The sequence below is a fragment of the Leucopleurus acutus genome (genome assembly GCF_964270905.1).
Source record: "Leucopleurus acutus genome assembly, chromosome: 6".
In the NCBI taxonomy this organism is placed as follows: domain Eukaryota; kingdom Metazoa; phylum Chordata; class Mammalia; order Artiodactyla; family Delphinidae; genus Leucopleurus; species Leucopleurus acutus.
The window spans coordinates 30257642-30277235 of NC_139149.1; the positions used below are offsets into that span (position 1 = coordinate 30257642).

General features: G+C 33.1%; 1 protein-coding gene across 1 annotated transcript in view; it reads right to left on the bottom strand.

Annotated features, from left to right (window-relative positions):
• Window positions 1–19594, bottom strand: part of LRP1B (LDL receptor related protein 1B) — a gene marked incomplete at its 3' end in the record, with an annotated part of 1833965 nt that overhangs the window by 681215 nt on the left and 1133156 nt on the right. Inside the window, exon 21 of the mRNA XM_082841888.1 lies at window positions 17115–17297. Coding sequence (XP_082698014.1) covers window positions 17115–17297 — 183 coding nt within the window. The remainder of the gene's footprint in view (window positions 1–17114; window positions 17298–19594) is intronic.

A 19594-nucleotide genomic window follows, 5' to 3' on the forward strand; every position in this document is an offset into this window, starting at 1 on the left:
AATGTTACTAAACATTTTAGTAGCTAAGATATATACAGACAAAATTTAGAGAAATATGTTCTTTATTGACTTTGAAAGAAAAAAATGAAGTGATTGTTGTTTAGCCAGAATGTTTCAAAAGTAACAATGTGAAATTCCTAGAAAGCAATGGGTATTGACTATGTAAACTGTTTTTGTTCGTTGCAAATTATTCTTCCTTTCCAGAATATTTGTATTTTTCTTCTAATTAATCATCTTTTCTGAATTATACAATGTTAATGTGTAATGTGAATAAAAAATGTTCCTAAAGATAAATACTGGTTATCGGTTGACTACACCAACATCTCATAAAATGAGTGGGGCAAATAAAAGGGAAATGGAAAAATGTTAGGTTGTATATGTCCAAGAGTCACTACGTATTTAAATGTCTTCTTCAAACTCAAGGCTACTGAATTTTAAAATATTTAAAATATTTGTGAGAAGATGTTTTATTTATAGAAACATATTAATAATTCTCTATGCTACTATATATCAAATAAGAGAAAAACAAATGATCAGTTCCACAGTTAATATAAATAAATTTGATAATATTCAACATTATTTATTGATCAAAATACTCTTAAAATAAAATGAATTATTTTATTCACATAAAATGAACACTTTATTAATGAATTTGAATATAAATGGAGGAACATTATAAAATTTTGCTTTAACATCATAAATAAAACTAATAATGTTATTATTTTATATTGCCTGGAAATATTATGTAATATAATTAGACAACAGAAAGAAATGAGGTATAAAACTAGAAGAGAATATCATTACATGCAGTTAATATAATCACATAATTATAAATCAATAAAAACTAAATAAGAACTATAAGAAACTAAGAATTTAAAATATATGTAGCTAGTTTCAAAAATTATACAAAAATCAATAGATTTCATATATACAAAGATAATATAGTAGAAGAAAAGGTCAACCAAAAAATCTACCATAAAACAAAGTATTCTGAGTTAAACTACACAAACACTGTATATAATTTATATGAAAATTTAAAAGTTTATAAAGAAACTCAAAAGAAGCCTGGAATAAAGATATAGTTTGGTTTTAGAGAGGAAGATATATTAAAGGTATTATTTTTCCCCTAATTAATACCATCCCAATAAAATAGTAACAATATTATTGTAATCCCATGAACTTATCCTAAACTTAAGAAAATAAAACTGCAAATATCATGAGGAGTCTTCTAAAAAAAATAGAGGAACACTAATGAGTAGGAACTATATATGCCAGGAATTTAGAAGTGTTTTAAAGTAACATTGGTTAAATTTTTTTCATAACAGGATATCAATAAGCATCAATAATTAAACAGCATAGAGACATGAGAAGTACAGTCATTTATGTACACGGTTTTAATATACAAAAACTGGCAATTCAAAATAGTAGAGAATAAATAATTACAAAATTAATAATGTTAGGATTGTTGATGAGCCACCTGGAGGAAAAAAAAAATGCTGAATCTTTACTTGACCCTTACACCAAAAAAAATTATAGACAGATCAAAGAAGTGTTTTAAAATAATAACAATGATAATACACATTCTAGAATAAAATAGCTATTAAAACAAGAACATTACAAACATAGAAAACATAAAGGACAAATTGACAAACTTAAATACTGTCCACACTGAGCAATAAAATCCATCTACAGAGTCAACATAAAGTCAATAAAACAGAAAAAAAATCATTATATTTGACAAAAAGGGCATATTTCTTTAAAATAGAAAAGCCTCATAAATCAATATGATAAAGATCAATAAACCAATATAAGTGCAAGATTCACAATGAATCAATAATGGCTTACAAACGTAAGATGTTCAAAAAATCTCTCAATTAAAAAAGTAAACAAAAACAGCAATATGATAGCATTTTTTCTCTCACATTGATTAAAATTAAAAAGTTGTATAACACAAAGATAGATTTGACAAGGGTATAAAAAAACAACCCCAGTGTTGAAGGGGCTGCAAATTGGAATAATCTCTCTGTAGGCCAATATTATGAAATCTAGTAAATTAAAAATGTATCAACTCCTCACCACAGCAATTCTAATTTTGGAATTTTTTTCATTGGTATATTTGCCTGATGTGCAAAGATGCACATGCAAGGGTATGTGTTGCTGCTTTGTATATATTAGCAAAAGTCTGTTAACAACTTAAATCAGCATTGCAAGACTGGCAACATCAACTACAATGCATCCATACATTGAAATTATACACTTGAGTGAAAAACAATGAGATAATTCTGCATAAATTAAAATAAAACAATCTTCAAATCATGTTAAAAAAAAAGGCCTACACCTGAGTTTGCTGTAGGCTTTCTTTTATATTAGAATAGAATTATCTGTTTATCAATATCTGTGACTATATTTTCATACATATGTCAATATAAGCACATGCATAGGCTTGTCTCTACATGAATTCTTTCTGGAGGGTTATGCAGGAAATAATGAAAAATGATTGCTTCTGGCGAGGAAGACAAGGTGCCTGGAGTAGAAGCCAGATGGATTTTTCATTGAATCCTTTTGTGTTATTTTGTTTTCCTTCCACTATATTTCCATGTAACTTTTCAAAAAAAATACTAGCTCATTTTAAAATGATAAAGATGAAACATATACACATATGCCACAAAGTCAGATAGTTTCTACAAATACAGAGGTTACTCTGTGCCTTATACTTTCCTAGAGAGTTTAAGTAGTATAAGAAAGTCCTAAGACCCGTTCCCTGTCACCAAGGAGTTTATAATCTAGTTAGCAAGACAAGATCAATGCATAATACATATTTGTAGTCTAAAATATGACATCCTGTACTTAAGTATTAAATTGTATGGGATCATCTGCAAGTATAATAGAATGAAGGGAGAATTCAAGAATAATATAGTAATTTCCATTTTTAGTTTGTAAATCAAGATGCAGCTTACATTTTCCTCATACACACTCCATAATGACATTCTTAACCACTGACTCCAGAATGACCCTAAAATTGTTTCAACAAACCCATCCATAAATCACTATCAATCTTTTAGAGTCAGAGTAGCAGTAAAACCTATTTGCCACCCCTGATCTAAATGCTGCCTGGAAAAGGTAAAGAAAAATCTTATGCAAATGACTAATAACTTAGATTATGTTACCAGAGATATGAATAAATATGAATACGTAGCTTAGATAAAATGTACAAATTTCAATAGCTCTCTCCTCCCACTGATTTTGCAGGGGATGTTTGAAACTTAATTGCTTTTCCCTTTCTTGTTTGGTTTTAATTTTTATAAAAATGTAGATAAGAGAGTACACCAGGTATGATAAGTTTAGTTAAATTTCCATTTCATACCCATTAATTGAATAAAACCCAAAAGCAAATTACCTTAGTAAATATGCTTAAAGAGTGTTGATTTTTACTTGATTTGTATCAAGACAAATACTTACATAGTGAAATCACTGGACATAACATACATAAAAAGTAAAGTATTACAACTTCCCTTGTTTAAGCTCCTTCCTTTATATATATAAGAAAGTTGAAACTCAGGTTAAATTAGTATTTTTAAAACAAAATAAAGATTAATAATTCTAAAATGTGTTACAGAAATTATACACATCCAATATCTAAAAACACAAAATCTTTAAAAATAACTTTTAAAAATATTGTGCACAAATAAGTTCAAATAACCAAGTAAACCAAGTTCAAATTGTCTTTACTAATTCTTCTTTAAAGAGATATCACAGGTTAAAAAAATATTTGGTGTTTATTATCAAGTTGAGTTCTACATAATATTTTCTGATTTATTTATGAAGATGTTTTCAACTTGATTCTTACTATGTGTGCAAGACACACTCTTCTGGGAATTGTAGTTTTGTCCTTTGAGCAAAGAGAATAAGAACGGCCAAGCAACAGCAGCAACAAAAAACAGAAATAGCAAAAATCAGCATGTTGGTATCATGGCAGTTACTACAATCACACACACACACATACACACACATTCTCTCTCTCTCTCTCTCTCTCTCTCTCTCTCTCATACACACACTCGGGACTTTGTAAGGACTATTTTGATTTGTGTAACCTTGAAATATACAGTTTAGGTCTAAAGTCAGTAGAAAGTCAACAGCTATCGGAAAACGAAGAGGTCCTATGAATTCCTAGAAAATGTGCTGCTTTCCTCAAATAAACTTATATGATCGCTTCCAAAGGTCCTTTTCTCTCTGTTAAACTGTTTTGGCTATTTTTAAAAAATAGATTTATTAATTTGTGAACTGCTTGACTGTCTTTTGTCTTTATGAAAGACAACACGCTACAAGAGGACAATTTCTGTCCTGGGATATGACTGGCAGTTAATATCAAGAATATGGGTATGAAGAAAAGTGAATCTTAGAAAAAATCCAAAGGGATTTACTTAATAATATGATTTTTTTGAATATTGGTTTTGAAATACAATGTCTTTTAATTTGTATACTACTAACCTTTAATCCCACATACATATTTATTTCTCTAACAGTGTTTGGCTTTGATTCAATTCAGCAAATATTTATTGAGTATTTTGTACCTGTCTAGCTACTGAACACTGTAGGAAAACTGGAAAGACAAATTCCTGACCTTGTGGAGGAATAAGTCGAGTAGTGACAAACGTTCTATAAAAAAAGGATGAGATAAAAAAAAAAAAAGCCTTATAACAATTACAGAGTGCTATGGAATTTCAAGGAGCTAGAAAAGGTGTATGATTGAAAGGCTGAGGAAGAGAAAGCTTTACTAAGATGTTATTCGGAACTGGGTTTTGAAGAGTGGCAGTGAATAGTAGATACGGACACAAGAAAAAAGGCATTTCATCCAAACAGCTGTCTTATCTGTATAGTCTTAACATTCAAATACATACCCTCTGCAAAAGCAAATAAAAGGAAAGAGAGAGAGAACAATTTAATAGTATGGTACTTTACTGCTGCTACTCAGTGGGAGTGTGTCAGGGCATAGATGGTGAAAGTAAATCAACTCTCCCTTAATTTGGTCCCTCTTCCATTTCTGAGTGAATGCACTATAAAATTATATTTTGTACATTTATTCTTTGTTTTATGCTAAATATTTTCTTAATGATACAGCTTTATGTACAAATTTTCATCAAAACTGTATATACAGAACCATGTATACTGAGTTTTGTGGATGATTTTCAATGGTAATTTTGAACATAGGCAGTTTTAACTTTATTTGTTGAATCTAACCCACATATAAGATGCAATTCCTATATAAATGCATAGACAGAGCAAGGGTGGGACTTGCTCCAGAGGCAGCAATAAAGCAGTTTGGGACTACAGTTCATGAAATGTTGATTCCTAATTCAAGAGTGTCTCCTAATCTTACAGTGGAGAACCACTGAAAGATTTTGAGAAAGTCTGTGATCAGGTCCCAGCTTATGAAGTAAGGGGAACCTAAAAACACGTGTAGAATGGATTGAAGATAATAATTGTCAGGGATAAAAATAGTAGACGACACAAAGGTCTGAGTGAGATACAATACAGACTTAACCTTAAGGTCTGATGTGTGAATGGAAGGAACAGAATGGGTGCTGTTAAGAGAAACTGTAGAGGTAGCATCAGTAGGACCTGGAAAATTATTACACGCTGGAAGTGTCAAAAGGTAGTTTCTGCTTTAAATTTAAATGTTTAGGAGAATGAAGATGTTTCTAACAGAAATAGAGGAGAGAGGAAGAATTTCTGGCTTTAGAGAGAAAGCGGGATGTTGAGCATAGCAATGGAAAAAATGGGTTTGAAGCGTGGGGTTCAACATCAGTGACAGAAATTTGGGAGGCATTTACCTGGAGGTGATGGTTGAAACTTTGGGAACAGAAGAATTTGCTATGGACACCTTACAGAAAGATGAGAGGAGTACAACAGAGAAATTAAGAGAAAAATCTGTGCAATGTCTGAGATGGATTATGTATTCAACAGATATTTTTAAATTAAATATAAGGGATAGGCAAAGGGAAAAGGAGCAAGGGAAGGTGAAATAAAAATAGAAATCTAAATGCTGAGTGGAAAGAGGACAAATTCAATATGAGATTTCATAAGGAAAATTTCAAGGAAAGGATATGTATTGGAGAGAAAGGTCAAGTATTGCAGAGAAAGAAGTCACTATACAGTAGTAACAGTCAAAGGTATTGTTGATTAAGTTCATACTATGTTCTAGGCACTTTTTGTACAGTCTATTGGTTATCATTATTAATATCTCTATTTTACAGATCAGAAAACTGCACCTTAGAGAGGTTTGGTAATCTATGCAAACTCACGTAGTTACTGAATGGCAGAGGAGGACTCAAGATTGAGAAGAAGATGGGCTGAAAAATCATTCCTGGTGACAACTGAAACAGCAATTTCCATCAAAGGCAGGGAGAGGATGTTAGACAGCAAAAGGTAAAAGAATGAATGAGAAAAAAGACATCGAGGTACACTACACAAGATGATTCAACGAATGGAAGGAGGAAGACAGGAAAACTGATAAAATAAAATGTTTTTGAGGTTACTGTGCTAGGTATATTTACAAAGAGAAAGAAAAATTAGTGTAGAGAAAGAAATTGAAGACACGAGCAAGAAAAATGACTAAGGTCCCATGGGATATAGGAGGTCACAGGATCAATAGCTAAAGAAGACACCTTCTTGGCAGAATGGAGGGTATTTCCTACTTAAGATACAGGATTAAAGGAGGAAAAGAGTAAGTATACAGCAAAATGTTTAAAAATGCCAGTGGGAGGAATAAAGAGAGTAACGTACAAGGCTTATAAGAAGCTATATGCACAAAAAATCTATTAGATTTAGAGCACATAGACAATGGAGAGCTCACCATGTTATTTCATCAGAAATAAATAACAGTATACCATAGGGTCAGTTACAGGAAGGGAAAAAAAAAGTGCTCTATTTAGAAATTCTTCATATACAATCCACCATATAATTTTAACAAAATCACTATTCCATTGTAGGATAAGTTTGGTTCTAATTATCCAGATTGATTTTTACCATAGATTAAACTCACCATTTCACTTTTTATTTACTGATACAACAACGGGGTAAGGGGAAAAAAACCAAAAACACCCAAATAAACCTAAACATAGAAAAGAATAACACTTTGCCATTCACACAAGCCCACAATGGATTTTCATTACATGAGAGGATCAGAACAGAGGATGATGTTTATGAAGCCACCGTCAGAGTTAAATCCCCTTGTGTGCCAGTTAGTTTTGTTACATTGTTCTGCTAAAGACTACTTCATCCTTAACTCTTAATTCAACCCTGGGACCTTACTTGAAAATGTATGTAACTTTTTCTAGTGGAATCTAGAGTGAAAGGTTATGGGTCAACACCAATCTATCACTTGGAAAGACAGTCAGTCATAAGGGGAGACTGTACAACTATCACACCTCTCACTCTTTTTCCCTGGCCATCCTTTCCCCCATTCAAAGACAAATATTGACCACAGTTTCTTGTGAAACCTTCTAGAAATATTCTTATTATAGAAAAGAATATACTTGTATTTATTTTCTTTTTATTTAAATAATATTACATACTATGCCCAGTAATATGTTCATTGACTTTTCACTCAAAATTTAATCATAGGGAAATGTCCATGTCAGTGTATTATAATGATTTCCATTTACTAAATTGTTGCCAGGTATTCTACCATATGGATATACCATAATGTTTCTACCTAGTGCCCTATTTTGGGCTATTTAGGTTGTTTGCGACATTTAGCTCTTAAAAACAATTTAGTGGCAAATAGCATATGAAAAGATGCTCCACATCATATGTCATTAGGGAAATGCAAATTAAAACAATACTACTATAAACCTATTCAAATGACGAAAATCCTAAACACTGATACCCTCAAATACTGGCGACGCTATCGAGCAATAAAAATTCCTCATGCATTTCTGGTGGGAATGCAAAATTCGACAGCCACTTTGGAAGACAGTCTGGCAGTTTATTACGAAACCAAACATACTCTTACCATATGATCCAGCAATCACACTCCTTGGTATTTACCCAAATGAGAGGAAAACTTATGTCCACACAAAAACCTATATACAGATGTTTATAGCCACTTCATTCATAATTGCCAAAACTTGGAAGCAACCAAGTTGCCTTTCAGTAGGTTGAATGAATAAATAAACTGTGGTACAACCAGACAATGGAATATCATTCAGTGTCAAAAAGAAATGAGCTAACAAGCCATGAAAAGACATGGAGGAACCTAAATGAATGTTACTAAGTGAAAGGAGCCAATCTGAAAAGGCTGCACATACTATATGATTCCAGCTATATGACACTGTGGAGACAGTAAAAAGATCAGATGTTGCCAGGGTTTGGGGGGAAGGTGGGATGACAGGCAGAGCACAGAGGATTTTTAGGGCAGGGAAACTATGATACTATGGTAGCACATCATTACACATTTGTCAAAATCCGTAGTTTGTACAACATCGAGAGTGAACCCTGATGTAAACTATAGACTCTGGGTGATAATGATCTATCAGTGTAGGAATGCAGGGTCATTAATTGTAACAAATATACCAGAGGAGGATGTTTTTTCATGATGAATTATTCTCTTAATATATTGCTGGGTTTGCTCATGTTTTATCTCGAATAATGGTAGTCATGGTCATCAGAGAGTTTGTAATTTTTGTGTGTACGGGAGGTACTAACTTTTGTGGTTGGAAAATCAACATTATGTTGCTTAAAAGCTTCTATTCCTTTCAAATTCTCTGGAGGAGATGAAACAGCATTGTAGCAATGTTCCTTAAATATCTGGTAGAAATTTTCATCTGGACTTTTGGTGGAATAGTGACAGGGGTTATATATTGATTATTTTTAAATTTTTATAAAATATATTGCCTATTTTTTTCCTTTCTAGAGTTAAGTTTGAAAATTTATATTTTTAAAAAACTATATGATTTTATTAATACAGATTTTTATGTTCACTTCTATGATACTTCATAGATAGTTTCTTTAACTTTTATAATTTCTTCAGCATCTGTGATTATTTTCCCATTCTCATTTTGTGCACTGCATTTTCACTGTGTTCTTCTTTATTAGGTCAGTTAATGTATTAGTGACTTTAGTTATTATTTCAACAACCTAATTCTTGAATTTTCACATTATGCTATTTTCTTTCTTTTTTCTAAATTCAAACATTAATTTGATTTTGTTTCCCTTTGGTTTCTTTTGTTATCTTCTAACTTCTTGAGTTTGGTGTTGCATTAGTCAGGATAAGCTATGCTGCAGTAACAAACCCTAAAATCCAGGGGCCTAACTGAGTAACGGTTAATTGTTTGTTCACATAAAATCAGGGAAGGTAAGGTCACCTTCGTCCATCTTGTATGTGTGCCCTCTAGACCCATACAGTAAGGAGATGCTCACTATAGCTTAACTGCCTTGCATGGAAATGATATAGTCCCTTCGGCTCACAGTGCTTAGCTGGAACTAGTCAATTGACCCCAATCTAAATGCAAGAGAGCTGAGAAATACAGTAAAGCATAAGGAGTTGGTGAACACTGTGTCTGGTGCACATTGTCCAAAAACTATTTTTTTAATTACTTAGTGTAAATACAGGTGTCTCAAAAGTCTCAGAATAGTTTTAACCTTTAATAATTTTAGAAATATAAATGCTACAAACATAAAAATCATTTAAAAGTTTATATCAGTTACTTATAATTTTATAAATTGAGTTTTACTTACATATAATTCTATAAATTTTGAATATAACATTTTAAATATATTTTTAGTTCAGCCCCTCTAAGAGGGAAACTACTAGAACCAAACTTAAAAATGTATTATCCAGGATTCATAAAACTAAATATATGTTAACAATAACTAAAATTTCAAATGATGTCTTTTGTAAATTTACAGTATTTATACTTCTGAAATTGTTAAAGATTAAAAATACATTGAGAATTTTGTGACACTCTGCATATAAATTTAGAAAGTTATGATTTTTCCCATGAGCAATGCTTTATTTATATTCAATATATTCTGATAAGTATATATCTTTATTTTGTAAGAGTTCTACAAGTTTAGAGTCCCTCTAGAATTAAGATAAAAAGTGTTTTATTTTATTATTTAATTTCTAAGCGGAAGAGTGGTTTACGCTTCATAATTATGGGTTTATTATATGATAATCAGAGAATTCTGCCTGCATTATTTCTATTTCTTGGAATTTATTGAAGTTGTTTGTGACAACAAATGCTCATTTAAAAAATATTTCCTGAACCTTGTAAAAGAAGGTTTATTTTTGGCCTTCTAAAAATAGTTATATTTTTATTAATTTGATCTAAACATTAATTCTTCAGATCTTCTACATCTGTATATACTCCTGCTGTTCTTTATATGAATTCTAGAAGTGGGAAGGCCGGATCAAATTTACATTTCTACTAACAGCTGGGGGCCCTATTTTCCTTATAATCTTGTCATCAATGTATAATGTCAAAGGTTTCATTTATTTTTCCATTCTGAAGAATGGCATTTCTGAGTTTCTTTTCCATGAGAGGAGGACTTTCCTCCCCTGATTCCCTGACTATAATATACAGTTGATCCTCAAAAAACGTGGTGGTTAGGGGCACAGTTGAAAATCCAAGTTTAACTTTTGACTCCCCCCGAAGTTAACTACTAATCACCTACTGTTGACTGGAAACCTTAACATATATCTTGTAAGATATGTGTATTATATACTGTATTCTTATAATAAAGTAGGTTAGATAAAGGAAAATGTTATTAAGGAAAATCATAAGGAAGAGAAAATACGTTTACAGTACCTACCTTATCAATACCATAAGATTATGTTGTCTATTCACAAGAGGAATCATCTGTCAGTGCCTACATCAATATTGTCTTATATGATACAAAATACTGTAGATTTTATATGTGTTACTAACACTAGACATCAAAAATGAAAAAAATGGTATGAATAAGATTCATATTTACAGGTATAATAATTCATGCATTGATAATGAAGAAGCAGCAATATGATTACTTCATGGTAGCCCACAGGTATACACTAATGGATGAATTGTTATAAATTTTTTATGGCATATAGTATTACAGTCATATTCAGATTACAGCATTACAAACATCATTACATTAAAAAAAACCACCTGTGATAATAGGCTTTCTCCAATGTTGAGAGAAAGAGGCATGCTGTACAGTAATATGATTCTTTGAAAGCAAAGTTATAAAACATTAGGAAAACTAACACATTATTAATTTTATGTTACATATCACTCACTTTATATCTCTGTTAGGATAGGCTATCCACTTCAATACAAGTCTTGCACAGGATGTTCTACATCACGAATACTTAGGTGATAATGATGATGACACAAAAACTTCTCATACAGTTCTTGCTGTACAGTTATTAGATTTTTACACAAAAACACTCACACACATATACAGCAGATAAGTTTATTAATAGTAGGACATGATGATTATTTACTATTTATTAAGTGGAAACAGACCATCATAAGAGCCTTCATTCTTGTCATCTTCATGCTGAGTAGGCTGAGGAGGGGGAGGAAAGGAGAAGACGGTCTTGCTGTCTCAGGGGTGGCAGAGGTGGAGGAGGTCGAATGGGAGGCAAGAGAGGCAGGCACACTCTCTGTAACTTCGCAGAAATACACTGTAATTTCTCTCTGACTTTTACGCTCTTTCAATTCTCTAAAAATGTTTCTTTATGGTACTAATTCTTCTTTTATCATTTGCTTTTGTTTTAGTGCCTGTATCGTAGAAGGGTTCATGCCATAAAAGAAGTCAAAAGCATCTTGAATAATTGTAACCCTTCTGCCGAACTGCCTAATGTTAGTTTTTTCCTGGCACTGCTTCTTCTCAGTCTTCTTCCTTATCGTCTGGCACTAGTTCAGAAGCATTCATCTCCATCAAGTTGTACTTTGTTAATTCCTCTGGTATGGTGTCTATTAGTTCTTGAATTTCTTCAAGATCCATATCTTAAAACCCTTCACTCCCCACAACCAACTTGTTCTGCCATATCTACAATCTCTTTCATAATTTCCTTGATTGGCTCTCCTGCAAATCCTGTGAAGTCATGCACAACATCTGGACACAGTTTCACCAGCAGCAATTTATTGTTTCGGGTTTGATGGCTTTCACAGCCTTTTCTGTAATAATGGTGGCATCTTCAATGGTGTAATCCTTTCAGACTTTCATGATGTTCTCTCTGTTGGGGTCCTCTTCCATAGCACTGACAATACTTTCCTGTGAGAAAAGGAAAAGGCTCATTTTGTGTAATGAGCCTTAAAGGTCCTATGACTCGCTGATCTAGGTGCTGAATTAGAGACATATTGTTTGGGAGTAAATAAACCAGTTTGACACATTCAGTGTTGAATTCATGGGGTTCTGGGTGGCCAGGGGACATTGTCCAACACCAAAATAACTTTAAAAGGCAGTCCCTTACTGGCAAGGTACTTCCTGACTTCAGGGTCAAAGCATTAATGAAACCAGTCCAGGAAAGTGGTTCTCATTGTCGAGGCCTTCTTTTTGTACAATCAGAAGATTGACCAGCTGGTATTTACTTTTCCCCTCAAGGTTCAGGGGTTTGCAGCTTTATAGATAAGGGCAGTCCTGATCATAAGCCCTGTTGCATTTGAACAGACCAGTAAAGTTAGCCTATCCCTTTCTGATTTAAATCCTGGTGCTCACTTCTCTTCCTTACTAATAAATGTCCTTTGTGGATTTTTTTTTTTTTCCAGAGTAGGGTACTTTTGTCTGAATTAAAAACCCGTTCAGGCAGATATCCTTTCTTCTCAATGATTTTCTTAATGGCATCTGTAACTCATCTGCTACCTCTTGGTTGGCAGAAGCTGCTTCTCTTGTCATACTGACATTTTCTAAAGCCAAGCCTCTTACTAAACTTATCAAACCATCCTTTGCTGGCATTAAATTCTCCACCTTTAGATCCTTCACTTTCCTTTTGCTTTAAGTTGTCATATAATGACTTCACTTTTTCCCAAACCATATTAGAGTCTTTAGGTATACTTTTCTTATAGCAATGGTGCAGTCACATAAAAGCTGCATTTTCAATACAAGATATAAAGGTATTTCAGAAAAAGTGCAAGGTTTTCACACCTGCTGGCATAGCTGCAGCAATGGCTTCACAAATTTCCTTTTCTTCTCTTACAATGGTCCTTATGCTGGATTCATTATCTTGAAATGATGGGCAACCGCCACTCCAGACCTCAATCTACAGTATATATTAATCAATTCAACTTTTTCTTGTAATGTCATGACTTTTCTCTGCTTCTTGGGAGCACTTCCAGCCTCAACAGTGGCACTTCATATGGGTCCCATGGTGTTATTCAAGGTTTATGGCATTGTGCTAAACACGATGAAAAATACGCAAGAACCAAAAGAGATCACTTTTTTTTTCGATATGCAGTTTACTGGAGAGATAAACTGCTCACCTGGAGATGATTAGTGTCACATGACATTTTAAGCAGATGCTAGCAACACCTGAGCTCACCGAAATAGCAGCAGGAGGTAGCTACAAAATTATTACAATATGTACTACAGTTAACTTTTTGTAGTAATTTAATACTGTATCTTTACATTTGTTTAGACTTCTGTTGACTGCAAATGGCACCGTGTCTGGTATGTTAAGTGTTTGTAAGTTTTGATAAATTTTAACTTTTTATAATAGATTTGTGTAGATTTTATGGTAGCAATAGATAAAACAGACAAGCATCTACATATATTTTATGCATTCACGATGTACCTTTTTCTTAATTTTTTCAATATTTCTAGGCTATGTGGTTCCTCTGTTAGTTTTTGCAAATTCTTGCCTATCTCCAAAAAAAGTTTCCAATATATTTATGTTTAAAATTTTGCATATAAATGGATGTAGTTCAAACCCCTGCTGTTCAAAGGTCACCCTAACTGCAATTTGTGAGAGACCAGATGTGGGAGAGTATAGTTCTTGGTCAAAGATAGACCCTCTGGGATTAGAGACTCTAAGATGATAATGGTTGAACTGTACTTTAACTTAATTTAGCTCTCATTCTTTCCTTTATTGGAATAAAGAAACAGTAATGTGCCTGTTTTTATACTAATGATAGCAATTTATGTATAAAAGCCATTGTAACCAACAAATATAAATTGATTGCCCTGAAAACTTTTAAATGCTCAAGCTAGCATTCAGAATTTTTTTAAAAATAAATATGAACTCTGAATTCAACATCTTGAATAGTTTAAAGGTCTTTTAGCTTGTAAAGCTGAGAATTTAATTAAACTTAAAATATCACAAAGATTATAGATGTGTACATATTTTTAATCCAATGTGTATATTTGTGGTTCACTTTAATATCTGCAATGTTCATAAATATTCATACATTGTGAATTATTACTCCTCAAGTAGTTTGATACATTTTGCTTTACTATATTTAAGCCAGGGATTAAATTAGAAGCAGATCAATGGTTAAATTACTACCTTTCACATTCTGTGGATATTTATTCATTCATTCATTCATTCATTTATTGTGAGAACACTTAAGTTCCACTCTTAGCAAATTTTAGTTATACAATACAGTATCATCAATTGTAGTCGCTATGTTATACCACATTTCCCTTTTACAATGCAACATGAGTTTTATTGCAGTTCTGCTTTTTAATATTAAATTTTGGTTTACACGATGACCATTTGATACAAACATCTTAACATTATTAAGTGGATAACTCAAATCCCAAATCAACATGCATAAAAATGTCTCTCAGGATCCAATTCTCCTAAGATATCCACTGTGTGGGACCAAAATACACTACTTCCAAAATATGACACTTTATCATAAGGATTATTTTGAGCTGAAGCATTTGAGATTCAGTAGATGCAGAAAGAAGTCTTCTGTAGCTTCCCCTATCTGACTAAAAGCATAAACTTTTGAGAAATGAGAAGTGCCATAAAACACTTCCTCAGGGAAGTTCTAAGGCCATGAAGATGATGGAAACTCAGTATCAAAATGGACCTACACAAATGTTATTAAGTAGCCTTTATCTTCCATTAGTTTTCCCATATATTTACTTTTCCACAATTTGCCATCCCTATAAACTCAAAGTCCTTTTCCTTTGTCCCCTCTGTGTGGGTAGAGGAAAAGGTTTTTTCCTCCCTACATCAGCCATCTTCATCATAATTAAGGTTTTATTTTTAAGTTGAGTCATATACAGAAAAAGCTATTTCATAAGAGCTATTTCATATCAATACACACATACAAGATAAATCACAACACTTCAAATTTTCTATTAACTTTACTTAACCCTGTTATTTATTATTTATGTGTTTTCTTTCCATGTTTTCTGTCATAGACAGTTCAAACCAGTTTTTACTAACATAACAGCTTTTAGAAATTACTTTATTATGAAGGCATTTATAATTTCTTTCTTCATAAGGAAATTTCAGCCTGGTTTTACCTCTAAATTTGCTAAATCTTGATAGCATACTCAGTTAGTTTTAGCTCAGGATATTCCAAGTAAATTAATATTTTTATTTTGTTTTCCTATAGCCTTGCTAGTTCCTTAGTCGTATACCTGTTAAAGACTGTTATCTGATATATTTCAGCATTCGTCCAATCAAACAAATGCCAGAAGCAACAGGAGAAAAAATATGCACTTAGAATAATGTTAGCCTGAGTCAAATAACTGGCTCTTTGGCATCAGAATTAGCCTGTTAAATAAAAACTTGCTTATTTAGTTAATAATTCATTCATTTAATAAGTTATTCATCTATTGATTTTCAACTAATATGAAATGTTCCATTATGATAATTTCTAAACTCAAAGTCACATTCTTCTAACCAATAACTCCCAAACTAAGAATCTTTACGTGATAATTGAAAAGAGTTACCTGTTAAAAATATTGTTGGAAAAATAATCATTTGAAAATACAACTCCCTCACTACTCCTACTCCTAGGAGTAGGCCTCAGGAGTATTTATTTACCTATGCCCATGTTAGCTTATATTTATTTCTTTATCTCTTATTTACAGGCTTAATTATACCCAGGAGGTGTGTTTAAGAAAAGAAACACAACTCCTTTTTATATCTTTAAATGCTCATGGGCCATGTGGTTCCTAAAGTATCTGCTTACTCACAGCTGTGATACCTTTTCATTTCTATGTTTTGGTTGAAATACTTAATAAAGGGCAAAATGAATCACCAAGAACTCCTGATTGAGCAATTCGGAAGCAATTTCACATTAAGAAGAACTCCCAGAGATGATTGCAGAATGTATCCGAAAATCTACAAAAAATTCTTTCCATGGGTTATTTGGATAATGATACCAATCATTTCACAAATTATACCACAAGAGTTAATTCTCTAAACTTCAGCTCATCATCTGGCATAGAGAAGGAAGTAAATAAGTTAGTTTTTCATGTTAGGTAGCACCTACTGTATGGAGAAAAACAACATGGAAACATCATAATATTAGAATAACTTATAAAAAAAAGCTTCAGTGACTCTCAAAACAAATCAAAGGTTTGAATGATTTGAAAGTCATCACCTTCATCTTAATGGAGTCTAGCGACAGCACAATAAAATTTAGGAAACTGGTTGAAAATAAATGCATATAATTATGCCTTTTTTCCCTAGTCATCTTCATTAAATTTTATGGTAAGGATTTATCTATGAAAAGGGGAATGCTGTAAGTGGGTTTAGCACACATGTCTCTTTCTGGACTGTGAAATTCCAGACTCTGAATCCAGATTGCCTGGTTTCAAATCCCATTTCTTCCATGCTGGCTCTGTGAGCCAGCAAGTTAAAAATTCTTTTGACTTTTTAATTTGAGAAAGTTAAAAACTGCTCTCCGCCTCAGTTTTCTCATTGTGAATTAGCATGATGAAATGAGTTCATGCAGAGAACATTCTTAGAACTGTGCCAAGTCCACAGATAGTTCTCAATAAATGTTACCTACTATTACTGTCATGTACAGAATGTGAGCAAACCTACTAGAAACACAAGGATACTTTTTATGAAGGTGAGATATGGATTGAGGAGGGCCCCAAAGGAACCTACATCAAGGAGGCAGGCCTGAGGTAGAAGTTGAACCCAGTGTTCTGCTTACCTGTACTCCGACAGGAAAACTTGGTTTTGTGATCACACAATCGTAAGGTACCACTGCAGCCTTTTTCATCACTACCATCTTCACAGTCTTTTTCCCCATCACAGCGCCACAGATCAGGAATGCAATTTCCATCAGGGTGACACTGAAATTCATTCCCATTACAACCAGCAGGAGAACGAATCTCTTAAATTGAAATGAGGGAGAGAGGCAGAGAGAGGAAGACAAGAGAGAAATTATGATTTTACTTGATAATATGTTTTTTTCAATTTTTTTCTTTCTTTAGGCATTATAATGATCCTAGAGAGAATCTATTTTTACTTTATTGTTTAATAGCTGCAATACTCTCTAGCATTTTCAAATTTGTTTTAGAAACTTTAATAATTAGAGAAAATAATTCTTGCCTCCCACAGAATTTCTAAAGGTGATGAACGTTAGGAAAAAAAAGAAAGAGCAGTAAGATAGTATGTGGCTATCCTGTTGTGATTTTAATTAGTATCAGTGTGATTGTTGAAGGTATTTTCTCTATAGCACATAAAAGAGATTTCACATTCTACTCCAAATGTTTAGACTTTTGTTGATCTTGTGACATCTCTTTAGATAATTTCTTTCACACCGGTAACAGGTAAACAACCAAAAAGAAAATAAGAAGTACATTCTGACTAACAAAATCTTTGAAGAATAATGTCCAAAATGTTGAAAAATAAAGCCCTCAGATAATTAAAAAAAATTATTCAGGACATAAGATTTCAAGTTTAGAATCAGAACAGACACAAAAGAATTTTATGAGGCACTATGCAATCAAAGTCAATTTATCAATTAATAATTCACATAGTGCCCAGATAACATTATCATTCAAAACTTGATGACTAAAAATATAGGCTAAATTTTGTAGGTAAGCATAAACAAGAATAAGGAAAAATAAATGTTGGGCATATAGATGCTTTTACAGTATAACAGTTGAAAAATATGACCGTAACCGGCAGTACATTAAATTTGTATTAATATCTAATATTATGAGATATAATAACCAGAATCTCCAAATACTGTTGTAAAGTAAATATTTTAGTATTCATTTTTCTAGACCAAAGTTTTAATGTAACAAGTTTATTGTGCATCTCAGGTAGCTACAGCCAACAATTAATTTACATTATATCTATAAAAGCAATTATTCTATATCACTATAAAATTGAAGCAAGTCCAGGTGAGTTTCTCATTACTCAATGAGCTGATTTGGTAGGAATTCTAAAACTATCAATAGACAGAAACCTCAGTTAAGTAGAGTTGGGAGACCAGAAGGGGAGATCTCTTACACCCTGCAGCTGTAGCAGAGCCCAACAGGAAGAAGAAAGACTCTTCTTTCCTGTCAAGGACTCAGCCTATGAAAATCCATGGACTTGTTGTTTACTAGAGCCCTCCCATTTTCCTTTTTTACTCTCTATAAAAGCATTCCTTTTTCCTTGCTGTGAGGGAACTTGCACATAGCTCACCATGGTGCAGACTCCAAATTGCAATTCTTCGCCAATCCCAAATATACCAGTCTTTGCTGGAGAAATATCTGGCTCTCAATTTGTTTTAGGTCAACATTTTGGTGGCCCATATGGGGACCAGAGAAGACTCTCGATGGCTCTGGGGCTGGTGAGTATACAGGTGCAGTACCCACAGCTGAGTCTATTGCTGCTCACTGCTTTTCCTGCTGACCCTGGAGTTTAAAGGCAAGTCTTTCTCTTAGATCCAAACTCACACCCTCTTTCCATCTGGAGCTCTCCAGGCTTTATTCAGAATCTACTTAAAGCTTTTGTCTTTCTGGTTAAGGCCTTGTTCTGCATGTGAGTACTTGTTTGGCACTTGGGTCTGATTTTGATATCAGGCTCTTTCACTGAAACTGGTTAGCTTTGCATATTCCCTTCGGAACAGGAACTGCTTCACCTGAAGCTGGCTAATCTTTGACCCATTCCTCTGAAAACAGGGGTTCTCTGCAACAGTGCCAGGTTTTTCAGCCTTTGGCCTATTCTTTTGAAAGGACGATTCTCTGGAAACTGGCTGAAAAAGGCTTTGGCCTGGCTCCTTTAAGCTGTTTCCTTTGAATTGGCTGGGATTGTCTTACAAGCTGTCTGAATCGAACCAGTTGTGCTGTAAGCTGTTTCAGCTGTTTGAAAATTGTTCTTCACTCTAGAGGAAAAACCTCTAGGAAATGAGACTCCAGTTATCTCAGTATTTTGAAGGCCTCCTCCGTTATAGGGACCCTGGTCAATTTTATGTTTAAAAGCCACAGTCCGTCCTCATGGGCACTACTTACTAAATGGACCAACCTGACCAAAGGCAATTTAGAATATCAATGGCTGTTATGGGGAATTTCAGAAATCCCCAAACTTAATTTCCTTAAAACCAAATTGAGCTTCAATAGCTCAAAAATTTCCAGAACTGAGTGGAATGCTTATTTCAATTGGCATTTTGAGGCTTCCCAGTATACTCAGGACTCT